Source organism: Dermochelys coriacea, chromosome 3, assembly GCF_009764565.3.
Source record: "Dermochelys coriacea isolate rDerCor1 chromosome 3, rDerCor1.pri.v4, whole genome shotgun sequence".
NCBI lineage: Eukaryota > Metazoa > Chordata > Testudines > Dermochelyidae > Dermochelys > Dermochelys coriacea.
The window spans coordinates 65451046-65473175 of NC_050070.1; the positions used below are offsets into that span (position 1 = coordinate 65451046).

The window sequence follows — 22130 nt, forward strand, 5'->3', positions numbered from 1 at the left end:
GAATTATAATTCACCATTAACTTCTTGCCTGATTTCAATGTACCAGATAAAACATACAAACATGTTCTGTGCTGTATCACTTACTCAGCATATGAAATTTTGGCCTTTCAAAGGATAGCACTTCAACATTCAAAGTCAGCAGCAAACAGCTTAAACCATAAAAAACAATATTCACATAATATTGCAGCCACACCACCTTGTGCTGTGAATTCATTACATGTTATATCATAAGCAGGTCAGGCCAGGCCAGGCCAGGCTAGGCTGGTAATTAGAGGGAAGTCCTCCAAGGAATGTCTGTGTCAGGTGCTGCCAGATTTGGTGTTGATGAGTTAGCAGATGACTGATAATTCAGTAGACATTACACTTCTATTTAAGGTATTTACATGACCCCACAAGAGTATCTCAGTATCTCAAAATCTTTCACATTTTCATCTTCACAGCACCCTTATGAGCTGGAAAGTACTTATTACCCCTTTTTATAGATGAGGCACTGAGAGTCTAAGTGACTTGGCGCAAAGTCACACAGGAAGCCTCTGGCAGAGCAATTGCACCTGGATGTCCAGAGTCACAGGCTAGTGCCCTAACCCCTGGACCATTCTTCTCATCCCTTCAGAGTTTACAGTATGAGTGAACGGTACAGAGATGATGACAAAGCATAGAGTCATGTCCCCCACAGCCAAAACCCAGTGCATTGACCCAAGAAGCTTCCAGTCACAAAGATACAAGCAAAGAACTCCAGGAAGTTGATGCCAGGATCACCATTGGAAAAAAAGAAAACTATAACCCAAAATCACCACACTATGGTATCTCAGATCCCAGAACATTTTGCTTTACTTAAGATTTTACGGTGTGGAAACTGTGAGCAAACAACTCAGCCTATCATTCATTTGCTATGGAAGCCACCCTCTTTCTTAAACATAAAATCAAGACCTCCTGACTATGTGAGCTCATTAAAGATATGATGACATTGTATAAGTATGAGCATTAACCATGGTGTGTCATGGCCAAATTCTAACTTCAGTGCTTATGCACTGCAAACACAAAATTCCCTACAGTTTCAGATGGAAAAGGAATTCTTTATGTCCAATCCTAACCTGTTGTGTAGCATTATTGTATACTACTGAACAGTTATGTTTCACCTAGAGATGGTTGCACTTCATCTGAAATGCAATGCCTGTGTGTAGTCTGTAAAGCCCTCTGTGATGAGGGCTATGTAAGCAAAATTATCATTAAGCAACACATATGCTGTATAGTGAGAGAGCATGTAGCTATTCAGCTATAGCTAATTTTAATGACACAAATATTCCATTTCACTTTAGAGACATTTTCCAGAGGAAATAGATGAATACTATAACAAGAAGTCATTAATTATATTATATTATTTTATTATTAGAGAGACATGGATATAAGAAGCCACGGAGACTACAATAAGAACACAGAAGCAGCCCAGAACTGGCATTTTGCCAACACTAAACAGAATTTAAATTCAAAAAAGTTTTTAACTTAATTTCAGACTACAGACCCCACAATGCCCGAGTGGGTTCTAAGCTCCACACAAAAACTTGCCTCACACCACTGAAGAATCAATACAGCTGGAAAAAAGCTACAATATTTTATTCTGTCTTGTTAAGCAACAAAATTACATCAGAACGGCCATACTGTTTCAGACCAAAAGCCCATCTAGCCCAGCTTTCTTATTCTGACAGTGACCAATGCCAGGTGCTTCAGAGGAAATTAACAGAACAGGTAATCAAGCGATCCATCCCCTGTCGCCCATTTCCAGCTTCTAGCAAACAGGTTAGGGACACTTCACAAGATCTGACTCAAATTTTTCATTTTAAGTAATGGCTGGTGATGATACATGAGTAGGGTTGGAAGGACTAGGTTTTTGTCCGTAACTGTCATTTTCACAGTACCCACAAATCAACTTAAAAGTATTTCCATCAATAACTATCAAAATGTACAGATAGGCAAAGTAAGCAAAATGCTGCTTGAGAAAGTAGAGTGTGATTTAAGGATATTTATTCTGCATATTTTGACACACAATGTTCACAATTTGTACTTTAAGAGTTATGAAGCTTTAACTTTTTGAAATCAATATCTACTGTCACTAATTAATTGTCTGACCCCATAAATTTTCACAGTTGTGGGAAATTAAGTTGATAAAAATAAAACCCATAATTTTGTGCAATTGTGAAAATGTAAACACAGTTAAAAACAGAAAAAAGCTCAACATAAATATTGATATTACTCCTCAAAATTATTAAAAAAAAAATTCATTTCTGCCAAGCCTACTTACCATCCATTACAGAACATCTTAATCTTGTCTTCCTGCAAACTAAATCAACTACATTTTGTCATACCCTGAGTGGACAGGGAGAAAAGAGATCTCTGTCCTCTTTACAATGAAGTAACAATGTTCTTTTATTTTAAGAAAATTTCTCTAAATTGCACCATTTTTAAGCATAAGTGATCCTGTTATACCAATAAAATAAAAACCAGTAGGATCTTATTAAAGGGGAAAAAGCAAAATGCCACATTTATTGTGAATACAGAAAGAATCATAGTAAGCAGTTAGGTTTCAGAGTAACGGCTATGTTAGTCTGTATTTGCAAAAAGAAAAGGAGTACTTGTGGCACCTTAGAGACCAACAAATTTATTTGAGCGTAAGCTTTCATGAGCCACAGCTCACTTCATCGGATGCATTCAGTGGAAAATACAGTGGGGAGATTTATATACATAGAGAACATGAAACAATGGGTGTTACCATACACACTGTAACAAGAGTGATCACTTAAGGTGAGCTATTACCAGCAGGAGAGCGGGGGGGAAAAAACCTTTTGTAGTGATAATCAAGGTGGGCCATTTCCAGCAGTTGGCAAGAACGTCTGAGGAACAGTGGGGGCTGGGGAGAGGGAATAAACATGGGGAAATAGTTTTACTTTGTGTAATGACCCATCCACTCCCTGTCTTTATTCAAGCCTAAGTTAATTGTATCCAGTTTGCAAATTAATTCCAATTCAGCAGTCTCTCGTTGGAGTCTGTTTTTGAAGATTTTTTGTTGAAGAATTGCAACTTTTTGGTCTGTAATTGAGTGACCAAAGAGATTGAAGTGTTCTCCGACTGGTTTTTGAATCTTATAATTCTTGACGTCGGATTTATGGCCATTTATTCTTTTACGCAGAGACTGTCCAGTTTGACCAATGTACATGGCAGAGGGGCATTGCTGGCACATGATGGCATATATCACATTGGTAGATGTGCAGGTGAACGAGCCTCTGATAGTGTGGCTGATGATGATTAGGCCCTATGATGGTGTCCCCTGAAAAGATATGTGGACACAGTTGACAACGGGCTTTGTTGCAAGGATAGGTTCCTGGGTTAGTGGTTCTGTTGTGTGATGTGTGGTTTCTGGTGAGTATTTGCTTCAGGTTGGGGGGCTGTCTGAAACCAAGGACTGGCCTGTCTCCCAAGATCTGTGAGAGTGATGGTCATCATTCAAGATAGGTTGCAGATCCTTGATGATGCGTTGGAGAGGTTTTAGTTGGCGGCTGAAGGTGATGGCTAGTGGAGTTCTGTTATTTTCTTTGTTGAGCCTGTCCTGTAGTAGGTGACTTCTGGGTATTCTTCTGGCTCTGTCAATCTGTTTCTTCACTTCAGCAGGTGGGTATTGTAGTTGTAAGAATGCTTGATAGAGATCTTGTAGGTGTTTGTCTCTGTCTGAGGGGTTGGAGCAAATGCGGTTGTATCTTAGAGCTTGGCTGTAGACAATGGATCGTGTGGTGTGGTCTGGATGAAAGCTGGAGGCATGTAGGTAGGAACAGCGGTCAGTAGGTTTCTGGTATAGGGTGGTGTTTATGTGACCATCGCTTTTTAGCACCGTAGTGTCCAGGAACTGGATCTCTTGTGTGGACTGATCCAGGCTGAGCTTGATGGTGGGATGGAAATTGTTAAAATCCTGGTGGAATTCCTCAAGGGCTTCTTTTCCATGGGTCCAGATGATGAAGATGTCATCAATATAGCGCAAGTAGAGTAGGGGCATTAGGGGACGAGAGCTGAGAAAGCGTTGTTCTAAGTCAGCCATAAAAATGTTGGCATACTGTGGGACCATGCGGGTACCCACAGCAGTGCCGCTGATTTGAAGGTATACATTGTCCCCAAATGCGAAATAGTTATGGGTGAGGAAAAAGTCACAAAGTTCAGCCACCAGGTCTGCCATGACATTATCGGGGATACTGTTCCTGATGGCTTGTAGTCCATCTTTGTGTGGAATGTTGGTGTAGAGGGCTTCTACATCCATAGTGGCCAGGATGGTGTCTTCAGGAAGATCTCCGATGGATTGTAGTTTCCTCAGGAAGTCAGTGGTGTCTCGAAGATAGCTAGGAGTGCTGGTAGCATAGGGCCTGAGGAGGGAGTCTACATAGCCAGACAATCCTGCTGTCAGGGTGCCAATATTATTATATTATTATAATAGCTATAACATTCCATGGATTTTCATATTTATTCACACACACACATACACACACACACACACACACACACACAGGTTCTGCAAGGTTGTTATCATAGTTACCAGCCTTAGAGTTGCTCATGCCAAGCCACTGGCCAGGTGGCCTGGACATGAGGAGGGAGCAGGGCCTTGTCAGATGCACATCTGATGCTCCTGGAAGTTGGTTTGCACAATCAGACCCCAAAGTTCTCAATTTCTAGAGTCCATTTTTATAGGAATTTCTTCCTATGCCAGTCTATGGGAATTGCTTCATCATGCTGTTGCTGAATCAATCAGCAGATGGCACATTCCTGACGACTCCGTGCTGCCAGATGTTATCTTGTTCTTTGGTTCTCCCATCCTTGAGGCTGTTGGGTGGATTCCAGTCTGCCCTCCGGGGGTCCTCTGGTTATTTCCACTTGACGCCTTCTTCAGCTGATGGACACTGGATTCTTAGGCTGGCACCTCCCTGATCATTCAGTTATTATCCACACCAAGCATCCATCCACATATATCCTCTATCTCTATTTTAATCACAATTGTTAACAAAGTGAGATTAATACAACAAAAGGGCGGGGAGTCTCTGGGTGCTGTTTCAGTTGTTACAGAGTATTGCTTTGAGTCTCTCTCTGTGTGAGTAGTAGTAGTTACAAAGAATTGCTTTGAGAACGGACTCTGTCTTAGAATGTACTAACACAATTAGCAGCTTGCACCTTTCACACAGAGAGGGAGAGAAACAGTACCAAAAACCAAGAGACCTTTTAATTAGTAATACCCTGGAATTTAAAATATGGGGAATCAAACTCATTTGTGATTTTAATACAGAACTTCTTTAATATGAAGTTATTCAATTATTTGTTATTTACACCACTTTTCATGAGCATGCTTAGTCAGTTAACAATGGGAATCATTCTTAATTCTATCATCCAATTCCTTGAGTATGGAGAACCAATATTTTGTCCTACACGTAAGGCTGATTTCAGATTCAAAGAGGTAACACTGGTAAAATGTTATGGTGGCTTCATGTGGGCACCTCCTTCCAGGTACATGGGCCATTGGTCTGTCCATGCCTATAGGGTGGACCCAATTATTTCTTTAGTGGGGCATTTGTGATGTGCCAGACCTGACATTTACTTTGAATAAGATGGTTTTCTCTTCAATTTCTTCCCCCTCCCCTTGCACTAACTGAAGTGATCACATAGGTCAGTTTTAGAGATTAATTGATAAATTTTATTTTAACATTTTCCAGCTATGCCAGAAAGAGGGCAGAAGACACTGGATGTGGTTTAATTAGGCCTCAACTTTATTCCTAAATGTCTTGGAGTAGCCAGCAGATAAAACTGTAGGTAAGTCCATAATCATTTACATATACCCTGGAGACTGCTGGCAGCCTCCCCCTTCCCCTGGTCCTCATCCCCAAATCACCATCCCACCCCCTTGAATGATGGTTAAGGGGTTCCCATCAGATTGGCTCAAATGCCCACTGTTGCCATCTACCATGCATGCTGGTATAAGAGGGTGGGGCAACCCCAAACCCCCTCAGTTCCTTCCCCCAAAAGAGAGGGGAAGATGCGTGGGTTGTGGAACAGATATATGCAACACATCCCGAAGAACAGAATCCACAGATAGGCAGGTAACAGGTTTTTTTCTTCTTCAAGTGATTCCACATGTCCATTCTATGACTCAAATAAACATGCATGGAGGCAGGCCCAGAGTCTACCTGAACAGTGATTGTAAGACAATCTGTCTGAACCTGGCATCTTCTCTGGACTGATGGGAATGGCATAATGAGAAGTGAAAGTGTGGACCAATGACCAAGTCGCTGCTTTACAAATGTATACTATCAGCATTTGTGCCAAGCTGCCAAAGTTGCCTGTGCTCTAGTAGAATGTGCCAATACTTTAGCTGGTGGGGTTATATTTGTGAATTGGTAACAAAACAGATGTACAAAGAGATCCAGTATGAGATTCTCAGTGAAAAACTTGTAGGCCCATAGCTCTGTCTTCAACCACAATGAACAAATGCAAGGAGGTTCTAAAGAACTTGGCATGCTCCTCATAGAAAGTTAAAGCCCTTCTTACATACAACGAACCAAGTTTTTTCTCATCCCTGTGCACATGAGGGTTTGGGAGTAATGTCAGCAAATGAAAAGTAGAGACTGCTTTTGTGAGAAATTTTGTGCGACAGTGGAGATAAACTTTATCCTTATATAGGGAGCTTCAGACACTAGGACTCTCAACTCACCCACCCTTCTGGCTGAAGTAATTGCCACTAGATATGTTACCATCATAGAGAGGTGAAGGATAGAGCAAGCTGCCAGAGCTCAAACCGTGGTCCCATCAACTTTGCTAGGACTAATTTCAGATCCCAAGGAGGAATGGGATCTTGTATGTGGAGGTACAATCTTACCAAGACCCTTAGGAATCGGGTGATGATGGGGTTGATGAAAAGGGATCTACTATCTATAAAGACACGGAAGGCCAAAATAGTTGCCAGATGTATTCTTATAGAGCTAATAGCCAAAGTCTGTTTTAGATCTAGAAGACAGTCCAGTACAACATCCAGGAGTCCATGCTCTGGAGATACATGTTCTCCAAATGGATAAGAGCTTCGCTCAGTCAGGTAAAAAGAAAAGGAGTACTTGTGGCACCTTAGAGACTAACAAATTTATTTGAGCAAGCTCACAAAACCTTATGCTCAAATAAATTTGTTAGTCTCTAAGGTGCCACAAGTACTCCTTTTCTTTTTGCGAATACAGACTAACACGGCTGCTACTCTGAAATCAGTCAGGTAAGTGTCCCTAGTTAAGGATTTTCTGCTATTCAGAAGCACTTTCTGAATGTCCTTCAAGCAGGACCTTGCAAAGTTTGTCAGCCATGAAGTATCCATGCTGTCAGATGGAGAGCTCAACGGTTGAGATGGAGCAGCTGTCTGGGGTCCAGTGAAATTATATCTGGATCCAACAAAAGAGACAGCGGAGGCTTGATTGACAAGGTTAGTAGGGCCAAGTACCAGAGCTGACAAGGCCACACTAGTGCTCCAAGGATGAAGTGTGCATGATCTTATTTGACTTTGAACATGACCCTGGGAAGTAAAGGAATTGGAGGGAAGGCATACAGGAATTCTTCCAAGCAGGGCTTTGGAGCGGAGCCCGGAGCTGGAGCGCGGAGCAATAGGTTTTTGCCCAGAGCTGGAGGGAGCCCGAGTACAGAAAATCTTGACTGCTCCATTGCTCCAGTTTTTTTTTTCATTTTCAATCCAAAATGAACGATATTTAGCAAGAAAGTCCTAAAGGTGCCAAAAAGTTTCAGATTGAATAACAATTGATATTAACATCTACTTTACCACTTTACGTAGTATGTCACAGTTATTCTCACTTCGGCCGAAATCAAGATTTAATGTACGGATACAAAATTACAAAGTTTTTTGGAGATATGTTTTATTAAAGAATCAGATAATTATCAGACATCTGGCAACACTGCAGACTGCTCCCACCCTTGTGCCAAGGTTAGGCGAGTACATACTCACATAAATTAGTTAGATAGTTAGATTAGTATGTGTTGATACTTCTTTTGTAAGGGTTGATCAACAAGATGCACTGAGTGCTGCGATTATGGAAAAGTGTGATGCAAGATGCAATATTTAAGATATCTCAAACAGGTATATTGCAAAAAATAATGTTTTTGTTTGATATATTAAGATATTGCAAGAGATATTAACCACTTAAGCTCATTTCTCACATGGGATCCTGTTACCGGTACATTTGTTCATTTGTACATGCTCCCATATCACTCTGGCATACTTTATATGTCATTTGTTCAACAGTCTTTTGGTAGCGTTGTTTGTTGTTTTAAATTTACTCCCATGCAGCAGGCATATAAATATACAGTAAACATTTTTGCATAAATTAGGAGTGATTTTTGTGATATATCCAGAGTGATTGGAAAATGTCCAACACAACTTTGGGGGTGAATGATTAGGTCATTTTAAGAAAAAACATTTCTGTGAATACGTGTCCTAAAATTCTTCCTAAGGGAGCTACAGTCCCTTCAAGGAGGTGATGAATAGTTTATTTCTGATTAATATCTCAAAAATGATTTAATATAAAGTAATGAAATTATGTCTGTGTCTTAGTGTTAGTATGTGCTGCCATATTACATTATCCAAAATTATTTAAACCATAGGCGTCCCGAAGGGCTCCTTGATATTGCTCGACAACTCAAAAACAAAATCTATTGCTACATTTCAACTCGGCGAAAGAGGTTGAAGAAAATGAAACACAACAAAAGGAGTGATCAGCAATCGAATTTGCAGTTTCGGAAAGTTCACATCCTTTAGAAATAGCAGGCTGTTCTCAAACTTTTGTCTCCACTCTGAACTTGTTCGAGCGTCTATCCCTGAGACGTCTTCAACCATTACAGGGAAATGAAGATAATTAAAGCATCAATTCTTCAGAAAATGATGCCTTCGAAAAGAAACTGGATAAACAAGAAAGACGCCGGCGAGTTTCTGCAATTCATAATTGTAATGAAGCATTATTCGAGAGAAGCTTTCGAGAAGATCATGAGGCGATGGAGTCTATTGGTAGGCTAAAAGTTAAGTCTGTTTTTGAGGCCATTCACAGCTACCCACACTGCATTCAGGCTGCCTGTAGAATTGCTTCGAGCATGCCAACAACTCAAGCTAGTGTAGAGCAACTATTTTCGGCTTTAAAGTTAATTTTAAATGATTTGCGGCAGGCTATGAAAGATGACTTGATTGCTGCAATAATTTTTTACAGAATGAATTATGAATGATTTTAGTTTGTATCATTGTTGATGACATTTAAATGGTTTTAAAAGTCTGAATAAAAATAATGTTTTTTTCAAAATTACAGTATGCACTTTTTTATTTAGTTAAAAATTAATTTGACTGGAGCGCGGAGTGGAGTCGGAGCAGAGCTGGAGCAGTCACTAGTGGTGTCAGAGTGGAGCTGGAGCGGAGCAATTCAAAAATTTGATTGCTCCAAATCCCTGCTTCCAAGATAGGAGAAAATCATCAGTCAGTTAGCCTGGGCTGAGCTTGATTGGACAAGAACTGATGGCATTTTCTTTTGGTTCTTGTTGCAAACAGGTCCACTTGGGGAGTGTCCCAGAGCTGGAAAATATGGACATAGTGACCACTTGTGGTGATTACAGAAAGACCTGATCAGCTGATCTGCTAATAGGTTCTGTTTTCCTGAAAGGTAAGCAGCCCTGAAATTAACTGAGTTGGTTATACAAAAATCCCAGAGGTGAACTGCCTCCTGGCACAACTGAATCTACAGTTCCTCTCCCTGCCTGTTTATATAAAACATGGTCTCCAAATTGTCCATCACAATTAAGAAATTCTTTTCTGCTATGTAAGGGAGGAAGGCTGAGCAAGCTAGACTCTGTTAACTCCCTGACATTTACATAAAAAGAAAAGGAGTACTTGTGGCACCTTAGAGACTAACAAATTTATTAGAGCATAAGCTTTCGTGAGCTACAGCTCACTTCATCGGATGCATTATATCTTAAGATGACCAGACATCCTGAATCTGCAGGGACCCAGATAAGTTGCCCAACCCAGGGATGATGTATCTGTGACTAGAATGAGGGTTGGTAGTGGGGCAGGATGGGTGCAAAGGGAACCCACGTAAACTTTCAGAGGGTCCATCCACCAATTCAGAGATGACAAAATTAAAAGTTGGCACTCAAACCACTTTGCTCCGAATCATCACCATTTAGACATACACTGATGCTAACCATGACTGCAGCTTTCTGAGCTGTAGCCTGAGATGCTGAACTACAGAGTTACATGCTACCAGGTGACCCAGGAGAATGAGGTAGTTTCATGCTGCCAGCTTGGTAGCTTTCAGTCACAGTACTAAGTCCCATAAAGTTTCGAATCTGGCTTGCAACAGAAAGGCTACTCCTGGGAGAATTCTACGCCACTGCACATGTAGACTTCGCACAAAAATTAATGTTGTGCACGCAGAATTTCCTTTTTCTCCCACAAAAATGGGCTGCAGAGTTGCTGGTCACCACTAGGGGCCACTGCTGAACCAAGCAGAGCCCAGCTTGCAGACACAAGTCACTGCGGGGGAGGTGGGATGGATATGAGGAGCTGGAGGGTTCCTGGCAGCTGCAGTTCCTCACATGTCCTGAAGGAAGGAGGCAGTGTGCTGGAAATCCCACATAAGCCCAGGACCCAGCATCAGATTGTTTCTCCCTCTGGATCCCTGGGGGTTAGGAGGTGCAGGTGTCTGGTCTCAGAGAGGCCCCCTGGCTATGCTCTGGGAGATAAGGGGTGCATGTGAGTGTCTGGATAGCGGGGCTCTGCAGCTGGGCAATGGGGATAGGGGTGAAAGTTTCTGGGCTGTGGGGAACTCCGCAGCTGGACACTGGGGGGGGCAGGTGTCTGGCTGGAGGACGCCCCATAGCTGGGCTCTGGGGCGTAGTGGGAGCAGGTGTCTGGCCCCCCATCATAACCATACAGCTAAGAGTAGCATAGAATTCCTCCTTAGCTGTAAGGGGTTAAGAAGCTCAAATAACCAGGTTGGCACGTGACTAAAAGGAACAATGGGGAAAGAAGATACTTTCAAATCTTGGGGAGGAGGGGAAGGCTTTGGTGCATCTGTTCTCTTGGGAAGCAGAGAATCATCAGGTCAGAAAACTCCTTCTCCTATAAACCATCCTAAAAGTCTCTCATATTACAAAAATTGTAAGTAAAAGCCAGGCAAGGCATGTTAGATTATCTTTTGTTCTGCTTGTGAATTTTTCCTTTGCTGGAGGGAGGTTTATTCCTCTATTTTGTAACTTTGAAACTAAGCCTAGAGGAAGTTCTGCTGTGTTTTTGAATCTTTTATTACTTGTAGAGTTATTTTCCATCATGATTTTACAGAGGTGATTTTTATCTATTTTTTTTAATAAAATCCTTCTTTTAAAAAACCTGACTGATTTCTCTATTGTCCTAGGACCCAGGGGTTTGGGTCTATGATCACTTTGTAACCAATTGGTTCAGCTATTATTCTCAAGCCTCCCCAGGAAAGGGGGTGTAAGAGCTTGGGGGGATATTTTGGGGGAATAGGAACTCCAAGTGGTCCTTTCCCTGATTCTTTATTAAATCACTTGGTGGTGGCAGAGTACCCTCCAAAGGCAAAGAATTTGTGCCTTGGAGAAGTTTTAACCTAAGCTGGTAGAAATAAGCTTAGGGGGGTCTTTCATGCAGGTCCCCACATCTGTACCCTAGAGTTCAGAGGGGGGAGGGAACTCTGACACTCCCGCTGCTGGGCTTTGAGCCGGAGGGGGCAGAGAAACAGGAGTTTCTTTAATTCTCTATTCCAAGGAAAACAAATTTATGTCTCTATTTTTACAGATAGCTGCTGACAGGTATTTTGAAATAAATTACCAAAATAATTGAAACTGTGTGATTATATAGTATTATTTTGACAAATAAAATATGCAGAATTTTAAAATATTGTGCACATAATTTTTTAATTTTTTGGTGCAGAATTACCCCCAGGAGTAAAAGGCCTGGGCCTTCATGGACTCTAAGACTTCCCCAATGAACTTTATTGCCTGTACCAGCTTCAGGTTTGATTTCAAATACGCAAAAAAAGAATAATGAGAATTTTTCATAATAGCTACTACAGCAGGTTTAACATTTTCTAAAATGAACATGAAACCACACCTATATAGAATATTACCAATACCATGCACTATTTACCCTTTATTAGCTTTTAAAGTGTTGACAGAATTTTTGGACAAGTAAACAAATTTGGAAAAAATCTAATATTTCAAAGTCTAAAAATAAAGTTGCTGTCACAATTTTCTTTTTATTTGTTGCTCTGAAACTGCCCAACTAAAGCAGAGATCAAATGTCATGAACCACATCGAGAAAAGATAAAAGTTTGGGCTTCACTGTAGCCAATCCTAATTGACATGGAGATAAAGTATATTCTGAACTGACTAAAGTCAGCTCTGTTGAAATTACATACAACTATAGTTGCAATCTTCATGTTCATAATTAGTAAATGCAGACACGTCTAGCAAAATGGCCGCAATAGACATCTGTATGTTATCTTAGCATATATTTAAAGTAATTTTCCTATGTTAAAGATAAAAAAAACTTTCCTTTGCAGGTTTGCATTACCATAAAAAAAATCAGTTCAGTTCATTCTGGAGTAGCCGTTTCCATGCAACTTCCTATACTAAGCATGTACATGTTATTTATGGTTAGGTAATTGAAAAGTAGTTTATTGTATAGGAATAAAAATAATACAAGGTAAAGTATGAAAATCTATAAAAGAATATAGAGGACGTGTTTATCTTCTTCATTTCTTTAAAACACTTAAAATGAAATAAAGCAGGGCTTTGGAGCAGAGCCCAGAGCTGGAGCGCGGAGCAGCTCCGGAGCAGTGAAGCTGCAGGTTTTCACTTGGAGCTGGAGCGGAGCTGGAGCACAGCTCCAAAGACCTGAAATAAAGACAGCCATATAATATGGAACAGAGATAGGGACATCTTGGTGAGACGATAGCTAAGAAATGAATCACAAGAAAAAGAAAAGGCAAGAACACAAGTAAAATAGTAGATTATTTTTCCACTTGATTATCCACGTAGGAAATAAGACACAGCCATATTCACCAGTAATACGAATGGACACAAACCCACTGAGTGGAATGATGGAGGCAGAAAAGTTATTGGTAAGGAATAAAGATAAGAAGTGGAATTTTGCAAGAAAAACCCAGAAACCCTGCACTGCAATGAAGTTAAACATTCAAATTTATAAAATGGGACTTTTTTTTTTCTTCAAATTACAGTGTCCCTGGATCGTTTCCCAATTTTCCCTCATAACAGAGAGATGAAAACTCCAATCACCCTGCACTTTGCTATTCCAGGTTCATATCTTCAACTTGAGAGACAAGGTGGATGAGGAATACCTTTTACTGCACCAACTTCTGTTGTTGAAAGAGAAAAGCTTTCAAGCAACACAGACTCTTCTTCAGGTTTCCTGGGACCACACTGCTAAAACATCACCACAAACAACAATGAAAGTCATAAACCAGAGGCAGTAGTTTACCCTCCAAGCTCTCTGGGTTTCCTAAGACTATTTCCCCCTATTCCACAAGTAAAACAAGTATTTGCTTCTCTCTTTTATGCTCTCTGGAAAACAGAGAAAGTAAAGCTGTTAAACAGAATCAAACAAAACAGTTTCCAGATAAGCATAGACTTGAAGCAAAAAATCAACCAATACCGAAATTATAACTGTTATCTTTATGAGAAGCTTCTCTTCAGACATGGATCTACTCCCAATTCCTGCTATTACTTTGCACTTCCACTTATGTGCTCCAAATTAGCTTTCTGGGAGACTAATGTGCTTCAGCTGTTTAACAGTCTTGCAGATTAATCATTGCCATAGAACTCTGTCCTGCAATCCTTAAGTTTTCTAAGCTGTTTTCTCTCTTGCACATTCTGGAACCTCAAATGTGTAACATCCCATATCAGACAGAGCTTCTGGTCTATGTCTTCAGGAGTGACTAAAAGATACTTTAATTATTGTATCATGGGCCAAAATTCTATCATTGTTTAAATTCAGCAGTGCCTTAAATGCTTCGAAATCAATACCAAAAAAAATGTTCCATGTTTCAAAATTATGATCATGGCAGGGAAAAGGATCACTTTCTTCCAAAGAATTAATAGTATGTGTGGTTTTTGTGGTTAAGAGGGAGAGGAGAGAAGTAAAATTAAATGAGGCTCTGTTAGCACCTAATTTTTTTTTATTAAAATTGAAGGAACTAGTTGTTGCAGGGATAGATTATGCATATTTCAGTTCTTCTCTACAACAGTCACATTTTGTCTCAGAATCTTCTTTTAAAGTGCACTGAATTTTTGTGTAAGGGCTAATGCAACAGTCCTTACACAGCCAAATCCTCCAGTGATTTCAGTGGGAATTTCTGATTTAGACCTGAAGGGTTGTGGTCCATATGTCCTTTTAAGATATATATATACACATGATTAAAAGGCACTCAAACATCACTTAGGCTTAAATCCAGATCCCAGAGCTCAACAAGTGTAGCTGGCCCACACACTGGGAATATGTACAAGATGACAGGAATAACAGAAGTAGCTATGCAGTATACATACAGAGCCCTCTTACCCCTTTCTTTACCAACCCTGCCCCTGTATGGGTGAAAAGGAATGAGAAAAAAAAATCCATGGATTGGCCATTGCCCTATGACCATTCAATATCATATTATTTTCTATACCCAGACACAACAAGCACTCACAAACAACAGGGCAACATGCAATAGTTGCATATCCCCGTGAATCTCCCCCACATCCAGGCCCTGTACCAGGGCTGGCCAAAGGTGTTTTGTTGCCCAGAGTAGAAGACATTTTCAGCATCCCTCCTGAACAGCTGAGCAAAAGATCACCTGGGAGGAGCAGCAAATTGAGCTGGCATCTTCAGAGATTCGTGATCAGGTAAACCACCCTTATCATCCATCTCCTAAGGTTGGCCCTGCCCAGTCCTTCCGCAGGAGAACCACATCTATTTAGCCTCATAGGGTATGTCTACACACTGCAATTAAATTCTGCAGCTAATCCATGTCAGCTGACTCAGGCTTGTGGGGCTCAGTCTGCAGGGCAGCAGGCCCAAGACCCACACGCCTAGATCAGCTGACATGGGCCAGCCACCGGTGTTTAATTTGCAGTGTAGACATACCCATAGGAGCCAACAACGGATGGATTTGTCCCAAAAGGGCACATTTTCTTTTTAATTTGTGTCATGACTATGATATTTGATACTGTTTTGGTTTTTTTAAGGTGAAAATTCATTTTGGATTCCATTTACCATAGTTAAAGATACGATTCTGTCACATAGTTCATGGATTCCGTGACTTTCCAGGATTCCATGACTTCTTCTGGGGCAGGGCTGGAGCAGCTGTCAGCCCCAGGGCCGCCAGAGCAGCAGCCCCAGAGCTGAAGTAGCAGTCAGGGTTAGGTCAGCCCCACTGGGGCTGGTGCAGGGCTGGAGCAGCAGCCAGCCCCCGGGCCCACCGGGCTGGCGGTCGGCAGGTGGGCCTGCAGAGCAGCATCTAGGGTTGGGTCAGCCCCACTGGGACTAGAGCAACAGTAGCGCTGAGGCAGCTACCAGAAGTCAGCCTCGGGCAATGCTCTGACTGTTAGTGACCCTCCCACAGAGTATTTTTATTAAAAATCAGGAACAGGTTGTGGGCTTTCATTAATTTTTCTTTATTGCCCATGACCTGTACCTGACTTCTAGTAAAAATACCTGTGACAGAATCTTAATCTTAACTATAGTTCTGGATAACAATCCTTCCTTAGACCATTTAGTCAGGAGAATAGATATGCATCAGGTGCTTGGGACAGTGCAATAAATAACTGTCCATCTTGGGGGGCTGTTTTTTCTTCCTCTAAAAATGACACTTATAGTATATGGTGACTTTCCAAACACTGTGATGAGCCAATGTCTTCTTTTTTACATTTTAATTAGAAACCTGAAAGTACAGTAGTACAAACTAGACCCCAACCTTGCAACATCTTTCTTGTGGGCAGGTTATTGTGTGCGTGCAGAGGGTTCCCTCCATGCACAATATATTGCAGGACAGGGCTCTTAGAAAATAAATTTTATTTTAACATAAAAACAGATTGTGATTAAGTTAAAATGTGATTAAACAAGATTTAAATTATTAAAATATTAACACTTTGAACATCCATAACACCTCCTATCTAAAGATCTCAAAATAATTTATCAAACTACTACTGATAGTGAGCTCAGATTTTATGTATATAAAATATAAATGGGTAATAAGGTGAAAATTAAAGAGTCACTGATAACACAATCATTTTAAAAACAATTCAGTTTTATTAAATATTTTCTATATTTCTCATTAGTTATATTTTATCATTAGGAACATTGTCCTCAAAACTGAACTTTAATTCAGATAGGTTCATTTGTTCCTGCTACTTCTTCCCTGGCTTGTTATTGCAAAAATAATTTTGATGTAAAAAAAATTAAATATTACTATTTCAGTTGAGAAAAAAAAGGCAGGCGTTGAATATTAGTAATCAGTTGTTTTTATAAAAACTGCTCTAGTAACAATGTATGCTGCTTGTTAATGTAATGTTTTTCATCCATCTTTAAGCATCAGAAGCTTTTTAAAGTCTTCAGTTACAAAACAGAATAAATATAATATTAGAACATGGTTATTCATCAACATCTGCAACATTTCCCCTGAAATATGTGACAGAGAAGTGAAAGAACTGAACAACAACTTGGAAAAAATTATAAGATTATTTAGCAGTACTTTACCTGTCTAGGTCAGATGTTTGTCTTTCAAAATTCACAAGAATCCTTAAAACCTGGACATCTTGACTGAGAAAGCAAGGAGGCAATAGTCCATGAATATTCAACTGTTGTCTCTCTTCCAAAGTAAAAGCCATGCCCTGTGTAAGAAGTGTATGACATTACCGTCAGGATAATTCAGCAATGGAAAAAGAGCATGTATTTTTCACCATCAAAATATCCCATTAACTGAAGGGAAACCTCCCCCAAAAACCAACAAAAAACACAATGCTATCTATCTATAATAGGTATTTTGAAAGCACCATCACTCTATTATCCAGGCTTTAACTCAACTCAATGCAAACTTTGTGCCAAACTTTTAAAAGTTCAAGAGATCATGACATGACAACATTACAACATCTCCACCTCAGCATCAGTAAGTCATGGTCTTCCAATACTGAAATATTATTCCTAGTAACTCCTCTAAGAAATAACTGAGCAGCTGTCAATTACCTCAAAAGGTAGAGCAGTGAACAACCCAAATTCCTCCACACACTCTTATTTAACATGAAAATTTGAGAATATTTTCATTTTGTCTACTAGTATAAACAATTATGCTTTCTAATATTTAGAAATCTTTCAAGACCTCTAATGAAAATAACTGCTGAAAATTCACATAAACAATGCAGTGGCTGCAATACAACACACCTGCTTCTCTATCAATTTATTTACATAGGACCTGACCCAAAGCCCACTGAAGTCAATGGAAAAATACCCATAGTGACGTCAATGGACTTTGGATCAAATCCATTATTTTTATCCTACTGAACACTTAGTTATACTAAAAATAAATGAAAAAATATTTTAAAGGTTCACTGGATTTCTTATGGGCATCCAGAAAAGTAGTTTAAATTAAATCAAATTATTTAATATATATCTATGTAGACTGGATGATCATGTGGACTATTAAATGAAGATTCCTGTTAGTTTGACCATAATGTTCTTTATGTAGCAGGCTTTCAGTACAGTTTGCATTGAAGCATTTCTATTATTTTGATTGTACGTAAGTTAAAATTTTGCAATAGCAACAGATTGTTAAATAACAGGGAATATCATTAAGTATCTTACTTAGTAAGAGCAGACAGGTGCTTTTCTAGTCTGCCAAGAATTTCTGCCCAAAAAGTACACAATGGAAATTATATACTAGAAGTGATAATATATTACAGTATGCTTTCCCTACTTTTTGTTTGTATGATTTGTCTCAAAAACCTGAAAACTATGTAAAATACTGCTAATGTACTTCATGACCACCTGTGTAACTCTTTCTAACAAGTATACATTTTTGCAAAACCAATGTTTTCTTTTTCCCTCGATTGTGACTGGATTCATATGGGGCAATAGATCTGCTGTTTCACCTGTAGGACAGACTCACAAGGCATCCACTCTTCTGGATTACAATAATTATTTTATTTATGTCTGCACAGGCAAATTGATGGTCAGAACAGAAAAAGGTTTGAATTGCCTTTTTGTGCAACAGTAGACGATTCCAGGTGACATAATGATGTGATCACCAGGAGTAATTTCTAAAAACACTTTGTTTCCACTAGACCAATTTAACATACAGTTTTCACTGGGTGAATGGGTGACAAAATGCCCAGAGCTACTCCTTAACCCGTTCTTCTCCCTTGTGGAATTTGTATACCCCATCACAGGTTGCCTAACAGACACGTGGGCTGATGTTGTTCCCTCAAATAACAAAATATAATGCATTTCTGTTTATGCCAAACAAATTTAAGTCCATTAAAGTCATTTGTATAAAAGATAAAGTGATCATTGATGATTCTTTTTACATTAACTTCATGAAAAATAATACTATTATACACCTTGTTATATTTAACTCAAACTATACCTAAGAACAAGAAGAAAAAAAATATAGCCATGCTAACCGCTTGTGAGAACATCAGTAGTTCTAGATCTGTTCAATAAGTGGGGATGCAATCTGTGTACCTCCTTTATATAATAATAGCAGAAATCAAGGCCCTATCAAGTCAATGGGAATTTTGCCATTGACATCAATGGAGTCAGGATTTCATCCAGGGTTGCTCTGCATGCACAGAAGTACACAGTCCGTCTTATGGCTTGAAGCTAGAAGTGCTGAGTGCCCTCAACATCCACTGAAATCTATAAACATTGTAGCAGATTTACTGAAATCAATGGGAGTGGAGGTTCCAAAGCTTCTCTGGCCCTTAGTTTCCATTTGTTTTTATTGGTTGAAAAATGATACATTTTCAACAGAAGAGTCCAAAGGTGGGAATCTGTGGAATTTCACAGCATCAAAAATGGTTCTATTGATGGAATATCTGTGTTGGCACAATGCAGTTAAAGACCACTTATCCCTTGCATTCATCCCTTCTCCTCTTGCCCAAGTTAAACTAGCCACAGTTTAAAAAAAGAAAAAGAAAAGATGTGCAGATTCAAAAGTATTACTGTAATTGCTATTAATACAGGAAAGATTTGCCTTCTTACTGTAAAGCATACTTTCATTTAAAACATTACAAAATAGAAAAGTTCACACCACATGTTGCAAAGTGCCTTCTTAAAAATGCTTTATCTCAGAGGTAGCACACTTTCCATATATTGTTACAGTTCTTGTGGTAAGTGTTAATTTCTTCTGGACACAAGTACAGAGAGACATAAAACCCACCCAGAGTATGTGGACAGCAGAGTACAGTATGGCTGGTCTTACACATGTTTAATCTATACACACTCCTTTTCTTTGGCACAGGTTTTCATGAATATGGGAATTTCACATCATGGAACTTTTCATTGCTTTTCTCTCTTAGATTGTTAGGTAACCATATAGACGCATAAGAAATGAAGAGATAGAGATCCATTTAAACATTACACAAAAAGGCTTAACGGATCAGAAAAATCACTATTCTAGGTAAGAAATGTGTGCCATTTCTTCCATTTATGATGCATATAGTATGGTTAGAATTGATTTTTTGTGGTTGAACCCCAGCTTTAGTTCCCTAGCACTCTGACCAACTCTTCATTCTACACTTTTCCCAACTCTAATTTTTTCCATGGTTATCAGTGCTGTTTCATGGATCATCCAGCAGAGAGTGGTCCCAACCCAGATTGGCTCTCATACTACATTATCTCCTTGATCTCTGATGACAGTTGCCTGCTCCTCCCACAGAATAAGCAGGAATCTCAAGATCATTCCTGACACATACATGCATCATTACATGTCATTTCTCATGTACAGTTTTATATATGTTTCAGAGTAGCAGCCGTGTTAGTCTGTATTCGCAAAAAGAAAAGGAGTGATCAAGTGACCAGAGAGATTGAAGTGTTCTCCAACTGGTTTTTGAATGTTATAATTCTTGACGTCTGATTTGTGTCCATTCATTCTTTCACGTAGAGACTGTCCAGTTTGGCCAATGTACATGGCAGAGGGGCATTGCTGGCACATGATGGCATATATCACATTGGTAGATGCGCAGGTGAACGAGCCTCTGATAGTGTGGCTGATGTGATTAGGCCCTATGATGGTATCCCCTGAATAGATATGTGGACAGAGTTGGCAACGGGCTTTGTTGCAAGGATAGGTTCCTGGGTTAGTGGTTCTGTTGTGTGGTGTGTGGTTGCTGGTGAGTATTTGCTTCAGATTGGGGGGCTGTCTGTAAGCAAGGACTGGCCTGTCTCCCAAGATCTGAGAGAGCGATGGCTCGTCCTTCAGGATAGGTTGTAGATCCTTGATGATGCGTTGGAGAGGTTTTAGTTGGGGGCTGAAGGTGATGGCTAGTGGCGTTCTGTTCTTTTCTTTGTTGGGCCTGTCCAAAACCAGTTGGAGAACACTTCAATCTCTCTGGTCACTCGATCACAGACCTAAGAGTGGCTATACTTCAACAAAAAAGCTTCAAAAACAGACTCCAACGAGAGACTGCTGAATTGGAATTAATTTGCAAACTGGATACAATTAACTTAGGCTTGAATAGAGACTGGGAATGGATGAGTCATTACACAAAGTAAAACTATTTCCCCATGCTATTTCTCCCTCCCACCCCACCCCCCACTGTTCCTCTGATATTCTTGTTAACTGCTGGAATTAGCCTACCTGCTTGTCACCATGAAAGGTTTTCCTCCTTTCCCCCCCCTGCTGTTGGTGATGGCTTATCTTAAGTGATCACTCTCCTTACAGTGTGTATGTATGTACAGTGTGTAAACCCATTGTTTCATGTTCTCTGTGTGTGTGTGTATATAAATCTCTCCTCTGTTTTTTCCACCAAATGCATCCGATGAAGTGAGCTGTAGCTCACGAAAGCTTATGCTCTAATAAATTTGTTAGTCTCTAAGGTGCCACAAGTACTCCTTTAGTTTTATATATCAATCCTGTATTGCAAGTACTATAGTGTAAAGGGAATTTCAGACAACATAATCTAACATTTGTGTGACAATAAACAAGAGGTTGCAACTACAGTACCTTACATCTTCTTCTCTTATCAATAATTACTCCTGGGGGAGTTCCCTGCAGATTTTTTGGTGCCCCCACAGAAAAATAGGGTAGCCAAGAAATCTGTGGGGAACACATGCCACTTTCCAGCAGCCTGGGTGCATCTGCCAGGAGCAGCCGGCTTCAGAGAGCAGATTACCACAGGGGGGAGGAAGGAGGCTGGATGTGCATGCATTCATGAAGAGAGATTAAGAGGGTGAGGCTGGGTGCCTGCAAATGAGTGAGACTCACTCTGTCCTTCTCATTCCCTGTGGCTGTATCCTGGGCTTGGAGGCATAGGGCTGTGTGAAGCAGGCTCTGTCCCTGAGGCAGAGAAGAAATGTAACTACTAAGCAGGCAGGCTGCTAATGTTCCCATTGTTAGTTAATTGTTCCCATTCTTAGTCAAATCTTAATCTTGCCAAACTGGTATAAAGGAGCCTTATTGTAAATCAGTGCTACTCAAAGTGGTGGTCCACGGACCGGTGCCGGTCCGCGAGCCATCGGCTGCCGGTCTGCGCGCATATTGGAAAAAAAAGTGACCGGTCCCCCATATCAGATAGCTTGAGAGGCACTGCTGTAAATGACAGTAACGGAATCCTCAGCTAGGAAGGTCTATGTGCTTTTTCATTTTTTTTCCTGTTCCAGAGAGGCACAATGGGATTAGATTACAGCTCATGGTGTAAAAAATAAAAACTCAATTTTTTGCTTAGAGAACCATACTTTTTGTTGGTTCATTTACATATATGTGGTGCATTAGCTTGCCACACAATTTTGGCAGAATCAAGTAAAATCTCAATTACTGATCATGCTAATCCATCAGAGAATCGTGGGA

The 22130-nt window shown here is 40.1% G+C and overlaps 1 protein-coding gene across 1 annotated transcript in view; it reads right to left on the minus strand.

Annotated features, from left to right (window-relative positions):
* ME1 (malic enzyme 1) overlaps nt 1–22130 on the minus strand; it is a 356730-nt gene that overhangs the window by 279814 nt on the left and 54786 nt on the right. The window contains exon 2 of the mRNA XM_038397226.2: nt 16826–16959. Coding sequence (XP_038253154.1) covers nt 16826–16959 — 134 coding nt within the window. The remainder of the gene's footprint in view (nt 1–16825; nt 16960–22130) is intronic.